Source organism: Oncorhynchus keta, unplaced genomic scaffold (genome assembly GCF_023373465.1).
Source record: "Oncorhynchus keta strain PuntledgeMale-10-30-2019 unplaced genomic scaffold, Oket_V2 Un_contig_15490_pilon_pilon, whole genome shotgun sequence".
Taxonomy (NCBI): domain Eukaryota; kingdom Metazoa; phylum Chordata; class Actinopteri; order Salmoniformes; family Salmonidae; genus Oncorhynchus; species Oncorhynchus keta.
In genome coordinates, this window is record NW_026279344.1 from 72,045 (window position 1) to 86,613 (window position 14,569).

Here is a 14,569-nt window from a genome sequence, read left to right on the forward strand (position 1 = left end):
AAGGCAGTGACTTCCTACAGTAGGTAATGGGTAGGCTGAAGCCAGCGACTTCCTACAGTAGGTAATGGGTAGTCTGAAGCCAGCGACTTCCTACAGTAGGTAATGGGTAGTCTGAAGCCAGCGACTTCCTACAGTAGGTAATGGGTAGGCTGAAGCCAGCGACTTCCTACAGTAGGTAATGGGTAGGCTGAAGCCAGGGACTTCCTACAGTAGGTAATGGGTAGGCTGAAGCCAGCGACTTCCTACAGTAGGTAATGGGTAGGCTGAAGCCAGCGACTTCCTACAGTAGGTAATGGGTAGGCTGAAGCCAGCGACTTCCTACAGTAGGTAATGGGTAGGCTGAAGCCAGGGACTTCCTACAGTAGGTAATGGGTAGGCTGAAGCCAGGGACTTCCTACAGTAGGTAATGGGTAGGCTGAAGCCAGCGACTTCCTACAGTAGGTAATGGGTAGGCTGAAGCCAGCGACTTCCTACAGTAGGTAATGGGTAGGCTGAAGCCAGCGACTTCCTACAGTAGATAATGGGTAGTCTGATGCCAACGACTTCCTACAGTAGGTAATGGGTAGGCTGAAGCCAGCGACTTCCTACAGTAGGTAATGGGTAGGCTGAAGCCAGCGACTTCCTACAGTAGGTAATGGGTAGACTGATGCCAACGACTTCCTACAGTAGGTAATGGGTAGGCTGAAGCCAGGGACTTCCTACAGTAGGTAATGGGTAGTCTGATGCCAACGACTTCCTAAAGTAGGTAATGGGTAGGCTGAAGCCAGGGACTTCCTACAGTAGGTAATGGGTAGTCTGAAGCCAGCGACTTCCTACAGTAGGTAATGGGTAGTCTGATGCCAACGACTTCCTACGGTAGGTAATGGGTAGACTGAAGCCAGCGACTTCCTACAGTAGGTAATGGGTAGGCTGAAGCCAACGACTTCCTACAGTAGGTAATGGGTAGTCTGATGCCAACGACTTCCTACGGTAGGTAATGGGTAGTCTGAAGCCAGCGACTTCCTACAGTAGGTAATGGGTAGTCTGAAGCCAACGACTTCCTACAGTAGGTAATGGGTAGGCTGAAGCCAGCGACTTCCTACAGTAGGTAATGGGTAGTCTGAAGCCAGCGACTTCCTACAGTAGATAATGGGTAGGCTGAAGCTAACGACTTCCTACAGTAGGTAATGGGTAGGCTGAAGCCAACGACTTCCTACAGTAGGTAATGGGTAGGCTGAAGCCAGCGACTTCCTACAGTAGGTAATGGGTAGTCTGAAGCCAGCGACTTCCTACAGTAGGTAATGGGTAGACTGAAGCCAACGACTTCCTACAGTAGGTAATGGGTAGTCTGAAGCCAACGACTTCCTACAGTAGGTAATGGGTAGTCTGATGCCAACGACTTCCTACAGTAGGTAATGGGTAGTCTGAAGCCAACGACTTCCTACAGTAGGTAATGGGTAGTCTGAAGCCAACGACTTCCTACAGTAGGTAATGGGTAGTCTGATGCCAACGACTTCCTACAGTAGGTAATGGGTAGTCTGATGCCAACGACTTCCTACAGTAGGTAATGGGTAGTCTGATGCCAACGACTTCCTACAGTAGGTAATGGGTAGTCTGATGCCAACGACTTCCTACAGTAGGTAATGGGTGGTCTTTTTCCTGAAACCCTTGTCAAGTTGCGTATCTCACTCGCTGTTGTCTTGTTCAACAATGGCCCCTCTGAACACATTGTAGAAGGACATAATAAGGCCTTTCTTAAGGGCACCTGAGTCCCTGCCTCTGTATTGCAAGGTCAGAACATTAATGATTCTGGTCATTTTCAACAGTTTCTCTTTGTGCCCCTGTGTTGTGTATAGGAGTGTTTTGCTGTGTAGAAAATGTTGGATGAAATGTTTTTTTCTTTGCAAATCCTTAAGAATGACCTGCAAGGTGAGCTCTTTCATAGGCTGAAGAGTTAGGCTACAATCTTCATTGTTTGCCTGCTTACCTGGCACACCCATCAGCTGGCACACAGCATTATTCACACTGATGTGACGATAAATGTTATAACGCCCATGTTATTGTGTTTTTTTAACAATAGCATCTAGTAGAGGTCGAGCGATTTGAATTGGAATGGACGATTTTCAAGATTTCATAACAATCGGAAATCTGTATTTTTGGGCTCCGATTTCCGATATATATTTTTTATAAACCTTTATTTAACTAGGCAAGTCAGTTAAGAACACATTCTCATTTTCAATGACGGCCTAGGAACGGTGGGTTAACTGACTTTGCCTAGTCATTTCTCTTGCGTTCATTGCATGCGGAGTCAGGGTATAGTCAACAGTTTGGGCTGCCTGGCTCATTGCGAACTAATTTTCCAGTTTTACGTAATTATGACATAACATTGAAGGTTGTGCAATGTAACAAGAATATTTAGACTTAGGGATGCCACCCGTTAGATAAAATACCGAACGGTTCCATATTTCACTGAAATAATAAATGTTTTGTTTTCGACCATATTAATGACCAAAGGCTCGTATTTCTGTGTGTTATTATGTTATAATTAAGTCTGATTTGATAGAGCAGTCTGACTGAGCAGCAGCAGGCCCGTAATCATTCATTCAAACAGCACTTTGGTGCGTTTTGCCAGCAGCTCTTCGCAAGCACAGCACTGTTTATGACTTCAAACCTATCAGCCTGATGCCTGGTGTAACCCATGTGAAATGGATATTTAGCTGGGTCTGCACTAATACCGTTTCAAACGTCACTCGCTTTTAGATTTGGAGTAGTTATTCCCCCCGCGGCTTTTGTGGAGCGATGGGTAACGATGCTTCGAGTGTGGCTGTTGTCTATGTGTTCCTGGTTCGAGCCCAGGTAGGGGCGAGGAGAGGGACAGAAACTATACTGTTACACTGGCAATACTATAGTGCCTATAAGAAGATCCAATAGTCAAAGGTATATGAAATACAAATGGTATCGAGAGAAATAGTCCTATAAATACTATATTAATATTATATTATTAATATTATATATTATTAGTCTCATGTTAAAAGGAACCATCAACTTTCATATGTTCTCATGTTCTGAGCAAGGATCTTAAACGTTACATGGCACATATTACTTTCTTCTCCAACACTTTGTTTTTGCATTATTTAAACCAAATTGAACATGTTTCATTATTTATTTGAGGCTAAAGTGATTTTATTGATGTGTTATATGAAGTTAAAATAAGTGTTAATTCAGTATTGTTGTAATTGTCATTATTATAAATAAATTAAATAAACAAATAGGTCGATTTAATCGGTATCGGCTTTTTTGGTCCTCCAATAATCGGTATCGGCGTTGAAAAAGCATAATCGGTCGACCTCTAGCATCTAGCATTGTTCTAGGTGGAAACAAGTGGAAGTCATGCGATTTGTAGGAATTTTCCAATCTCTGTCTCCTCTTCCGTCTCGACTGCAGACTTACCCACAAGTAACAGTGACAGTCCCCAGCAGCCCTCTTGTCGGTGCAAAGAGCAGTCTTTGTTTGTTCATTGGCATGGCTTCTATGTTTTGCTGAGTCACTATGAAAGCACAGCATCTTAGCCTGGCTAGCTGTTATTGAAATATTCTCTGCACACTCCTTCTCTCTACCTGGAACGTCTGGACAATGTCAGATAATAATATTTGTATCTTTTAGTACAAAACATTCCAGTATAGAGCTGGGACGGTAAACCAAAAATGATCAACACCGATCACTTACCGCAGGCATTTTGCTGATATTGTTCATTTGCGAACCTATACTAGAAACATTTGAAGTTTGAAATGAAGTCAGTTTACTAATATGGGTGATTGTTAATGGGACAATTGATGGCTACAACCATCAAACTAGTATATATATTTTTTTAAATGTCATAAACCTATTATTCTATTTATCGTTATCTCATCAATTCAGGGCAATTTATTGCGATATGGATTTTTGTCCGTATCGTCCAGCTCGATTCCTGTAGTGTTCCAAACACTCCTGGCCATCTCTTGAACGTGTGGTGTTTCCATTGACCTCTCACAATGTCTTATTTGATCTGATCTCTCCTTTCCATTGACCTCTCACAATGTCTTATTTGATCTGATCTCTCCTTTCCATTGACCTCTCACAATGTCTTATTTGATCTGATCTCTCCTTTCCATTGACCTCTCACAATGTCTTATTTGATCTGATCTCTCCTTTCCATTGACCTCTCACAATGTCTTATTTGATCTGATCTCTCCTTTCCATTGACCTCTAACAATGTCTTATTTGATCTGATCTCTCCTTTCCATTGACCTCTCACAATGTCTTATTTGATCTGATCTCTCCTTTCCATTGACCTCTCACAATGTCTTATTTGATCTGATCTCTCCTTTCCATTGACCTCTCACAATGTCTTATTTGATCTGATCTCTCCTTTCCATTGACCTCTCACAATGTCTTATTTGATCTGATCTCTCCTTTCCATTGACCTCTCAACATGTCTTATTTGATCTGATCTCTCCTTTCCATTGACCTCTCACAATGTCTTATTTGATCTGATCTCTCCTTTCCATTGACCTCTCACAATGTCTTATTTGATCTGATCTCTCCTTTCCATTGACCTCTCACAATGTCTTATTTGATCTGATCTCTCCTTTCCATTGACCTCTCACAATGTCTTATTTGATCTGATCTCTCCTTTCCATTGACCTCTCACAATGTCTTATTTGATCTGATCTCTCCTTTCCATTGACCTCTCACAATGTCTTATTTGATCTGACCTCTCCTTTCCATTGACCTCTCACAATGTCTTATTTGATCTGATCTCTCCTTTCCATTGACCTCTCACAATGTCTTATTTGATCTGATCTCTCCTTTCCATTGACCTCTCACAATGTCTTATTTGATCTGATCTCTCCTTTCCATTGACCTCTCACAATGTCTTATTTGATCTGATCTCTCCTTTCCATTGACCTCTCAACATGTCTTGTTTGATCTCATCTCTCCTTTCCATTGACCTCTCAACAGGTCTTGTTTGATCTCATCTCTCCTTTCCATTGACCTCTCAACAGGTCTTGTTTGATCTCATCTCTCCTTTCCATTGACCTCTCAACAGGTCTTGTTTGATCTCATCTCTCCTTTCCATTGACCTCTCAACAGGTCTTGTTTGATCTCATCTCTCCTTTCCATTGACCTCTCAACAGGTCTTGTTTGATCTCATCTCTCCTTTCCATTGACCTCTCAACAGGTCTTGTTTGATCTCATCTCTCCTTTCCATATTTGAGCTGATTGCTCCTCTTTGATCCTGGTACTCCTCCTCCCCTATGGCTACTCAGTAGGTGTGTGTTAAAGTAGGCGTGTGTTGACCATGTTCAGATCAGACCCTGTGGAAGCACAATACTCAGATTGTACCTATTGCCTCTTATTAGCTTGAGAGAGAGAGAGAGAGAGAGAGAGAGAGACACAAACTAATGAATCCAGTCAACCTGTTGATATTGACAGCAGCCTGATCTACAACGATAATGGCCGTCCAGGACCCGGACCCGGTAACTACACCTATAATAGTATGTGCAGTCTGTCAAGTCTAGCCTGTCTTTTTGTGAGAGAGGGTGTGTGTGAGACAATTTGCAGCTGTGTGTTTGGTTCTGTGTGATAGGCCACTGATTTTCTCTTTGTTTGCTTGATAAAGAGGGAGAAACAGATTCCCCAGACTGTGATTCAGCCACTCAACCTGTTTATATTGACAGGTAGCAGCCTGATTTACAAAGATAATGACCGACCTGGACCAGTAAACAACACCTGTAGTGTGTTGTTCTCTCACCTAGCGACCATGTGATGAATGCACTACTGTAAACAGACCAGGGTTTAAATAACATTTAGGCTATTTCAATAAGGCCTTATTTCAAAGACATTTTGTAAGTATTTGAATATTAGAATGCATTTGTAAATAAACTTGATGTTTGGGCATGTATTTGAAAATACTCAAATTCACATACACATTTTATTTTTAAATACAAATATTTAAATACTCTATGCATTTGAATCCTGGCCTGCTTGGTCCTATAATGGACCTGGACCCAACACTTTGTGTGTGTGACAGTTTGCATCTGTGTGTTTGGTTCTGTGGGCTAGGTTACTGGGTTCTCTGTGGGCTAGGTTACTGGGTTCTCTTTGTTTGCTTGGTGGTAACATAGCATAAATGTGGTTTGCCAATGGGTTAGAAAGTTTAGTCAAATTAACAGCACTGTTGTTGTACTGTGTCCATAGGGTTAGTCTGTCACTGTGTATGTAGGGTTAGTCTGTCACTGTGTCCGTAGGGTTCAAATCAAATGTATTTCTAAAGCCCTTCGTACATCAGCTGTACAGAAACCCAACCTAAAACCCCAAACAGCAAGCAATGCAGGTGTTGAAGCACGTTGGCTAGGAAAAACTCCCTAGAAAGGCCAAAACCTAGGAAGAAACCTAGAAAGGAACCAGGCTATGAGGGGTGGCCAGTCCTCTTCTGGCTGTGCCGGGTGGAGATTATAACAGAACATGGCCAAGATGTTCAAATGTTCATAAATGACCAGCATCGTCAAATAATAGGTCTGGGACAGGAAGCACGTCCGGTGAACAGGTTAGGATTCCATAGCCGCAGGCAGAACAGTTGGGTTAGTCTGTCACTGTGTCCGTAGGGTTAGTCTGTCACTGTGTCCGTAGGGTTAGTCTGTCACTGTGTCCGTAGGGTTAGTCTGTCACTGTGTCCGTAGGGTTAGTCTGTCACTGTGTCCGTAGGGTTAGTCTGTCACTGTGTCCGTAGGGTTAGTCTGTCACTGTGTCCGTAGGGTTAGTCTGTCACTGTGTCCGTAGGGTTAGTCTGTCACTGTGTCCGTAGGGTTAGTCTGTCACTGTGTCCGTAGGGTTAGTCTGTCACTGTGTCCGTAGGGTTAGTCTGTCACTGTGTCCGTAGGGTTAGTCTGTCACTGTGTCCGTAGGGTTAGTCTGTCACTGTGTCCGTAGGGTTAGTCTGTCACTGTGTCCGTAGGGTTAGTCTGTCACTGTGTCCGTAGGGTTAGTCTGTCACTGTGTCCGTAGGGTTAGTCTGTCACTGTGTCCGTAGGGTTAGTCTGTCACTGTGTCCGTAGGGTTAGTCTGTCACTGTGTCCGTAGGGTTAGTCTGTCACTGTGTCCGTAGGGTTAGTCTGTCACTGTGTCCGTAGGGTTAGTCTGTCACTGTGTCCGTAGGGTTAGTCTGTCACTGTGTCCGTAGGGTTAGTCTGTCACTGTGTCCGTAGGGTTAGTCTGTCACTGTGTCCGTAGGGTTAGTCTGTCACTGTGTCCGTAGGTTTAGTCTGTCACTGTGTCCGTAGGGTTAGTCTGTCACTGTGTCCGTAGGGTTAGTCTGTCACTGTGTCCATGTAGGGTTAGTCTGTCACGGTGTCCATGTAGGGTTAGTCTGTCACGGTGTCCATGTAGGGTGTTACGAATCCCTTTTGGCCCGACAGTCTAGGGGGGATGGTAATGAGACCCGTAACATAACTCATGCAAATTATTATTGTGACAAAGTAAAAGTGTGCACGAAATAACCACGACAACAGAAATCTACCGTCAAACTCTAGGTTTATTTATAAACACACGGTAATGGGGGGAGCAGGAAAAGGGGCTGAGCTGGACCCAAGGAAAGAAACAATAAGTATTCAAAAACACCCCTAAGCTAGACTAGCCTACTTTAACAACAGCTAACTAACTAACCAAAAATACAGTGGGTGGTCCGCCCAGTTCTAACTAGTGTATTTAACAAAGTTCACCTACGGGTAGTGTATGCCCATGGGCGACTTGTCTTGGTTTCCCCCTTTTCCCACCAGCAACAAACAAACACCATAACCAAAAACAATACTCACAGGTGATGACAGAGTGCTATGAAGTGCTTTAAACAAAAGAGAGGTTAAGACACAAAGCGAGAGTGAAACACAGAGACCTACAGACATGGCATTTACAGAGAGATTGAGCTAGAGATTGCTGAGGCCTAGAACAAACAAATGATGGGGTTTTTAAACCATGGGGAAGGAACTGTGATAGGTCAGGAAATAGGAGGAGGTGTGTCTTCTGATTGATGATTGATTGGGGAGTGATGATTTTCACCTGTGAGGGGAGAAGGAGAGAAAAGAAACACACACACAGGATACACACAGACACAGGATAACTGTATCCGTAACATAGGGTTAGTCTGTCACGGTGTCCATGTAGGGTTAGTCTGTCACGGTGTCCATGTAGGGTTAGTCTGTCACGGTGTCCATGTAGGGTTAGTCTGTCACGGTGTCCATGTAGGGTTAGTCTGTCACGGTGTCCATGTAGGGTTAGTCTGTCACGGTGTCCATGTAGGGTTAGTCTGTCACGGTGTCCATGTAGGGTTAGTCTGTCACGGTGTCCATGTAGGGTTAGTCTGTCACGGTGTCCATGTAGGGTTAGTCTGTCACGGTGTCCATGTAGGGTTAGTCTGTCACGGTGTCCATGTAGGGTTAGTCTGTCACGGTGTCCATGTAGGGTTAGTCTGTCACGGTGTCCATGTAGGGTTAGTCTGTCACGGTGTCCATGTAGGGTTAGTCTGTCACGGTGTCCATGTAGGGTTAGTCTGTCACGGTGTCCATGTAGGGTTAGTCTGTCACGGTGTCCATGTAGGGTTAGTCTGTCACGGTGTCCATGTAGGGTTAGTCTGTCACGGTGTCCATGTCAGGGTTAGTCTGTCACGGTGTCCATGTAGGGTTAGTCTGTCACGGTGTCCATGTAGGGTTAGTCTGTCACGGTGTCCATGTAGGGTTAGTCTGTCACGGTGTCCATGTAGGGTTAGTCTGTCACGGTGTCCATGTAGGGTTAGTCTGTCACGGTGTCCATGTAGGGTTAGTCTGTCACGGTGTCCATGTAGGGTTAGTCTGTCACGGTGTCCATGTAGGGTTAGTCTGTCACGGTGTCCATGTAGGGTTAGTCTGTCACGGTGTCCATGTAGGGTTAGTCTGTCACGGTGTCCATGTAGGGGTTAGTCTGTCACGGTGTCCATGTAGGGTTAGTCTGTCACGGTGTCCATGTAGGGTTAGTCTGTCACGGTGTCCATGTAGGGTTAGTCTGTCACGGTGTCCATGTAGGGTTAGTCTGTCACGGTGTCCATGTAGGGTTAGTCTGTCACGGTGTCCATGTAGGGTTAGTCTGTCACGGTGTCCATGTAGGGTTAGTCTGTCACGGTGTCCATGTAGGGTTAGTCTGTCACGGTGGCCATGTAGGGTTAGTCTGTCACGGTGGCCATGTAGGGTTAGTCTGTCACGGTGTCCATGTAGGGTTAGTCTGTCACGGTGTCCATGTAGGGTTAGTCTGTCACGGTGGCCATGTAGGGTTAGTCTGTCACGGTGTCCATGTAGGGTTAGTCTGTCACGGTGTCCATGTAGGGTTAGTTTAAGGCAGGTGTCTCCAACAAGATGGATTGACAAGGGGATGTGGAGTGAAATGTGATGGATTGACACAGTCCGGGACACAGGATGGAGTGGATGAATTAACTTGTGATCAAATTGTAGTAGTGAAAAGCCTTCCTCCTTTGTCTTCCTCCTCACAGTTATTCTGAAGCGAGAGTAGGAACGCTGACGTATAGCTCCATCTCTGTTTGATTTGACTCTGTGTTTACACTAAGAAGCTGGTAGTGAGCATAGGGGAAGGTGAGTCAGCGTACAGCAGTAACCTAGTCCTATCACCACCCTCATCTTTCTTTCAAAGCCCCTTTCTCACGGTATCAACTTGCCACTGCCTACGGGAGGGTAGCTGGCCAGGAACAGGGTTGGAGTGAAAACCTACAGGAGGGTAGCTGTCCAGGAACAGGGTTGGAGTGAAAACCTACAGGAGGGTAGCTGGCCAGGAACAGGGTTGGAGTGAAAACCTACAGGAGGGTAGCTGGCCAGGAACAGGGTTGGAGTGAAAACCTACAGGAGGGTATCTCTCCAGGAACAGAGTTGGAGAGTAGTGCTGAGTGATTAGTGGTTTTTGAGGTCTGTTTGATTTCGGTTTGATTTAAAATAAATTATATTTTTTTTAACAATGTTAAATGCACTATGCATTATGTGGGTTGAAATGCTGTAACAACACAGAATAAAACAATGAATAGAAGTCCTGTGATTTTAGTGACTGTCCATTACTGCTTATCAGTTATTCACAACACTTTACTTTAATAAAATATTAGTGTATATTACACTTTTTTTATTTGAGGACTTTATTATTTCATTCCAAGTAATCTCATCTCTATAGAGATATTTGAGCAGTTATTCAAAGTAAACAAGACATACTTTAATGACTGCTGACTATCAACTATCAATCACTTAGATGATACCTCGCGATGCAACAGCGGCTCTCTATATATAGTGCATTCTTCTCCTGTAGCAGGCGTAAAATACACACAGACCGGACAAGAAGATGAGCAATGGATTATGGTCATTGTAGTTAATTACCACGTTTTATGCTCTAATCTATGTAGAATATTGGCCTGTGGGAAACTACAACCCCCTATTACATTGCACGGTTCAGACTTGGATCTGATTAATCTCTAGAGAAATTGTGCAATGTGTGCATTGAGCTCACAGAAAAAAATGACAGGTCAATTAGTTGTTTAAAAGACATCGCTCAGCACTATTGGAGAGATTTGATAGATTGTGTGTGTGTTAGGGTGTATTCAATTGTATGTGTCTGTTAGGTTATATTACACCAAGTGAATGCAAACCCTTTCTGGGGATGTTCCCCTGGTATAAGAAGGACACTTAATCTCTTCATTTAGCTAACTATAGTGTCTTTCTATGTAAAATAGATAAACGTTTGTTTTGTTGGCTTTTTTGATTGATCGAGCAGTAGGTTGTTGACTTGCCTCATTATTCTAAATCTATAGATGAGAACACAACTTGTTTGGAAGACCTGTAGGCCTATCTGGCTGGCCAGGAAATGAGTAACCCTGTAGAGTGGGAATTTCTGCCTCTTGCCAGAACCTGAGTAGGGGGAAGACTAAAGAGAGAGAGCAGTAAAGAGCGGTTGGAAGATGGTAAAGAGAGAGGTAGGACGAGGAGAGGCGGAGCGAGGCTTCTCTACTCATTCACTCCTCCATGCCTCTAGGCCCTCTCCTTCTCTACAGCTTTTCTTCTAGAGCTCTTCAGTTACACAGAAAGAAGTGTGACCTTTTCATTCATTATTCTACACCAAGTGGAGTGAGGGGGGAGTGAAGATGAAGGGAGACAGAGAGAATCTGATCCAGGTTTAAGCTCTTGTCACTCTTAATTAGATGGAATCCTCTCAGGCTAACAGAACACTCTCCAGCCTCCTTACTTATGTAAAGATACTTTGTCTCATCTGAATGGCGGAGAGGAGTGGGAAGACACCAGGCGAGGGAGGAGGAGGAGTGGGAAGACACCGGGCGAGGGAGGAGAAGGAGTGGGAAGACACCAGGCGAGGGAGGAGAAGGAGTGGGAAGACACCAGGCGAGGGAGGAGAAGGAGTGGGAAGACACCAGGCGAGGGAGGAGAAGGAGTGGGAAGACACCAGGCGAGGGAGGAGAAGGAGTGGGAAGACACCAGGCGAGGGAGGAGAAGGAGTGGGAAGACACCAGGCGAGGGAGGAGAAGGAGTGGGAAGACACCAGGCGAGGGAGGAGAAGGAGTGGGAAGACACCAGGCGAGGGAGGAGAAGGAGTGGGAAGACACCAGGCGAGGGAGGAGAAGGAGTGGGAAGACACCAGGCGAGGGAGGAGGAGGAGTGGGAAGACACCAGGCGAGGGAGGAGGAGGAGTGGGAAGACACCAGGCGAGGGAGGAGGAGGAGTGGGAAGACACCAGGCGAGGGAGGAGGAGGAGTGGGAAGACACCAGGCGAGGGAGGAGGAGGAGTGGGAAGACACCAGGCGAGGGAGGAGGAGGAGTGGGAAGACACCAGGCGAGGGAGGAGAAGGAGTGGGAAGACACCAGGCGAGGGAGGAGAAGGAGTGGGAAGACACCAGGCGAGGGAGGAGAAGGAGAGGGATTTTGGTTGTTCTGGGGGAGTTGTGAGGCACACAGACAGATGTTGGTTGGATACCTTTTTAGCAGTAGATGTTACGGGCAGGACCAGGAGGTGCGGCCGGGGGAGATGAAGAGGTACAGAACAGGTCATTCACCCCCCTGCCTGTCATAGGGTTACTGTGTCATCGCCTGCCTACAATCCTCTCCACGGTAACAGAGTGAGATGGTTTGTTTGACGAGTAACCACAGGTGTTGACTGTCTATGTTGGCAGAGGGAGCACAGCAGACTGCCTTTTGCTGGACCTCAGTTGATGGATTAGATAACCTAGCTCTGCATTGCAACCAGTTGGCACATGGTACGTTGTTGTGAAGTACTCTTTTTCCCAGCATGCTTTTTTTGTCTTTTGAAAAAACGATCACAAAAAAGCTGTTGATTTGTTGATTGTCATGAAACATGTTTGTTAGTCCTGCTATGCCTGATCTCGGTGACATTGTATGAGTGATATTGTTTGGCTGCCTGGTGAACCTGGGGGTCAGTAGAACATCTGACCTAATGGCAGAACGTCAGATCAAATAAGACATTGTGAGAGGTCAATGGAAAGGAGAGATCAGATCAAATAAGACATTGTGAGAGGTCAATGGAAAGGAGAGATCAGATCAAATAAGACATTGTGAGAGGTCAATGGAAAGGAGAGATCAGATCAAATAAGACATTGTGAGAGGTCATAAGACATGGAAATGGAAAGGAGAGATCAGATCAAATAAGACATTGTGAGAGGTCAATGGAAAGGAGAGATCAGATCAAATAAGACATTGTGAGAGGTCAATGGAAAGGAGAGATCAGATCAAATAAGACATTGTGAGAGGTCAATGGAAAGGAGAGATCAGATCAAATAAGACATTGTGAGAGGTCAATGGAAAGGGAGATCAGATCAAATAAGACATTGTGAGAGATCAGATCAAATAAGACATTGTGAGAGGTCAATGGAAAGGAGAGATCAGATCAAATAAGACATTGTGAGAGGTCAATGGAAAGGAGAGATCAGATCAAATAAGACATTGTGAGAGGTCAATGGAAAGGAGAGATCAGATCAAATAAGACATTGTGAGAGGTCAATGGAAAGGAGAGATCAGATCAAATAAGACATTGTGAGAGGTCAATGGAAAGGAGAGATCAGATCAAATAAGACATTGTGAGAGGTCAATGGAAACACCACACGTTCAAGAGATGGCCAGGAGTCCTGCAGAACATCAGCATAGTGGAGCGAAGTGCAGCCTTCATCTTCAAGCTATGATATAGCAAAGGCTATGGTGTGATGAGAAGGGCTACCATCTAGTCTCTGTGGGTGTAGTTTTAGCATCATGCTGCCTGGACTACACTAAATATGCAAGGGATTACATTTTTGATTGTGTTAAATCAAATTGTTTGTCACATGTGCAATACAACAGATGTAGACTTTACTGTGAAATGCTTACTTACCAGCCTTTCACTAACAATGCAGAGTTTTTAAAAAGTAAGAAAAATTAGCTAAATAAACTAAAGAAAATAGTAACACGAATCTCCTAATGTTATTGACTGTCTGTTGCAGCTTTCTGAGAGACAACCCCAATGTGAAGATGAGACCATGGTTCCAGTACTAACTTCAAAAAAAGCCAGCGAATTACCAGTGAACGAAGTAACGTGTGTCCTGCAGGTACGTATGGCACAGTGAAAAATGTACAATTTACTAACATTTTATTCCATTACCATTAGTGCATGGACATTTGAGTCGTTTAGCAGACACTCTTATCCAGGCGACTTAGTTAGTGCATCCATCTTAAGATAGCTAGGTGACACAAGTTAGGCCTAGTCAGCATCACTGAACTGTCAAACAGCACCAGCACACTGAAGGGTGAGCCCCTCATCTCATCACACGCTATTCACCTGACACCGTTGTTGTTGGTAACCATGCTCCTTCCCTCAGGCTGACCTGCAGTACGGCCTGACCCACAGTGAGGTCACCCGTCGCCGTGCCTACCATGGCTGGAATGAGTTCGACATCAATGAGGAGGAGCCTCTCTGGAGGAAGTACATCTCCCAGGTGAGTGGCAGATAGAACTACAAATCCCTTGTCAAGCTGAAAAAGTACAACTCCCTGGAGAGTGAAGGATAGAACTACAACTCCCTGGAGAGTGAAGGGAAGCTACCAAAAGCTGAAATTCATACCGTTATTATAGCCTTGTAGTACATGTGTGTGAAGCCTAAATAAGCAGAAAGGGGAACACCCTCACACCTGATACATCCTGGCTTTGTTACAGGAGTTCTAGCACAGCATCCCACCACTGACAAGACATTTCCAGCGAGTGCCGAAGCTGCAGTAGGGATTTAGGTTTCAGAAGCAGCTCCCTACATGCTGTAGTGTTTAGTACATGTGAAATATCACAGATCACCTGCTGTCCTCCTCCGCCCCGCTCTTGGATTGCTCTTGACTTCTTTTGCAAGGACAAAAGCTCCCAGTGTCCTCTGGGGTAGGTGGGAGGGAGGGAGAGAAGAGGAGGAAAAAACTGGGCCGCTCTATTCTGCCTGGTTTCTGTCTTCCATGGCCAGAAGCAAAGTGATGAGCGGTCGGATAAATATAGAGCGGCTG

General features: G+C 44.9%; 1 protein-coding gene and 2 long non-coding RNA genes across 7 annotated transcripts in view; 2 read left to right on the forward strand and 1 right to left on the reverse strand.

The window, feature by feature from the left end:
- The window catches only part of atp2c1 (ATPase secretory pathway Ca2+ transporting 1), a 47,943-nt gene that overhangs the window by 6,773 nt on the left and 26,601 nt on the right, over positions 1-14,569 (forward strand). Inside the window, exons 1-3 of one of the 3 annotated variants that reach the window (XM_052502321.1) lie at positions 5,340-5,498; positions 13,532-13,636; positions 13,907-14,023. In XM_052502321.1, the coding sequence (XP_052358281.1) occupies positions 5,475-5,498; positions 13,532-13,636; positions 13,907-14,023 (246 nt within the window). In that variant the 5' untranslated portion in view covers positions 5,340-5,474. Of the gene's footprint in view, positions 1-5,339; positions 5,517-13,531; positions 13,637-13,906; positions 14,024-14,569 lie in introns of those variants that run through there. The other 2 variants (XM_052502319.1, XM_052502320.1) reach the window with 2 other exon arrangements.
- On the reverse strand, positions 3,982-5,231 carry LOC127918992 (uncharacterized). 3 transcript variants are annotated; one of them, XR_008101647.1, is made up of 5 exons: positions 4,971-5,231; positions 4,734-4,838; positions 4,487-4,689; positions 4,267-4,442; positions 3,982-4,222 (listed from the first exon to the last, which is right to left on the reverse strand). It is a non-coding gene; the product is annotated as an uncharacterized LOC127918992 (long non-coding RNA). The 3 variants fall into 3 exon arrangements; XR_008101646.1 differs by lacking the exon at positions 4,971-5,231 and having other exon boundaries at positions 4,487-4,645; positions 4,734-4,923; XR_008101645.1 differs by lacking the exon at positions 4,971-5,231 and having other exon boundaries at positions 4,734-4,923.
- Positions 12,522-13,524, forward strand: LOC127918993 (uncharacterized). The gene is made up of 3 exons (XR_008101648.1): positions 12,522-12,664; positions 12,721-12,852; positions 12,923-13,524. It is a non-coding gene; the product is annotated as an uncharacterized LOC127918993 (long non-coding RNA).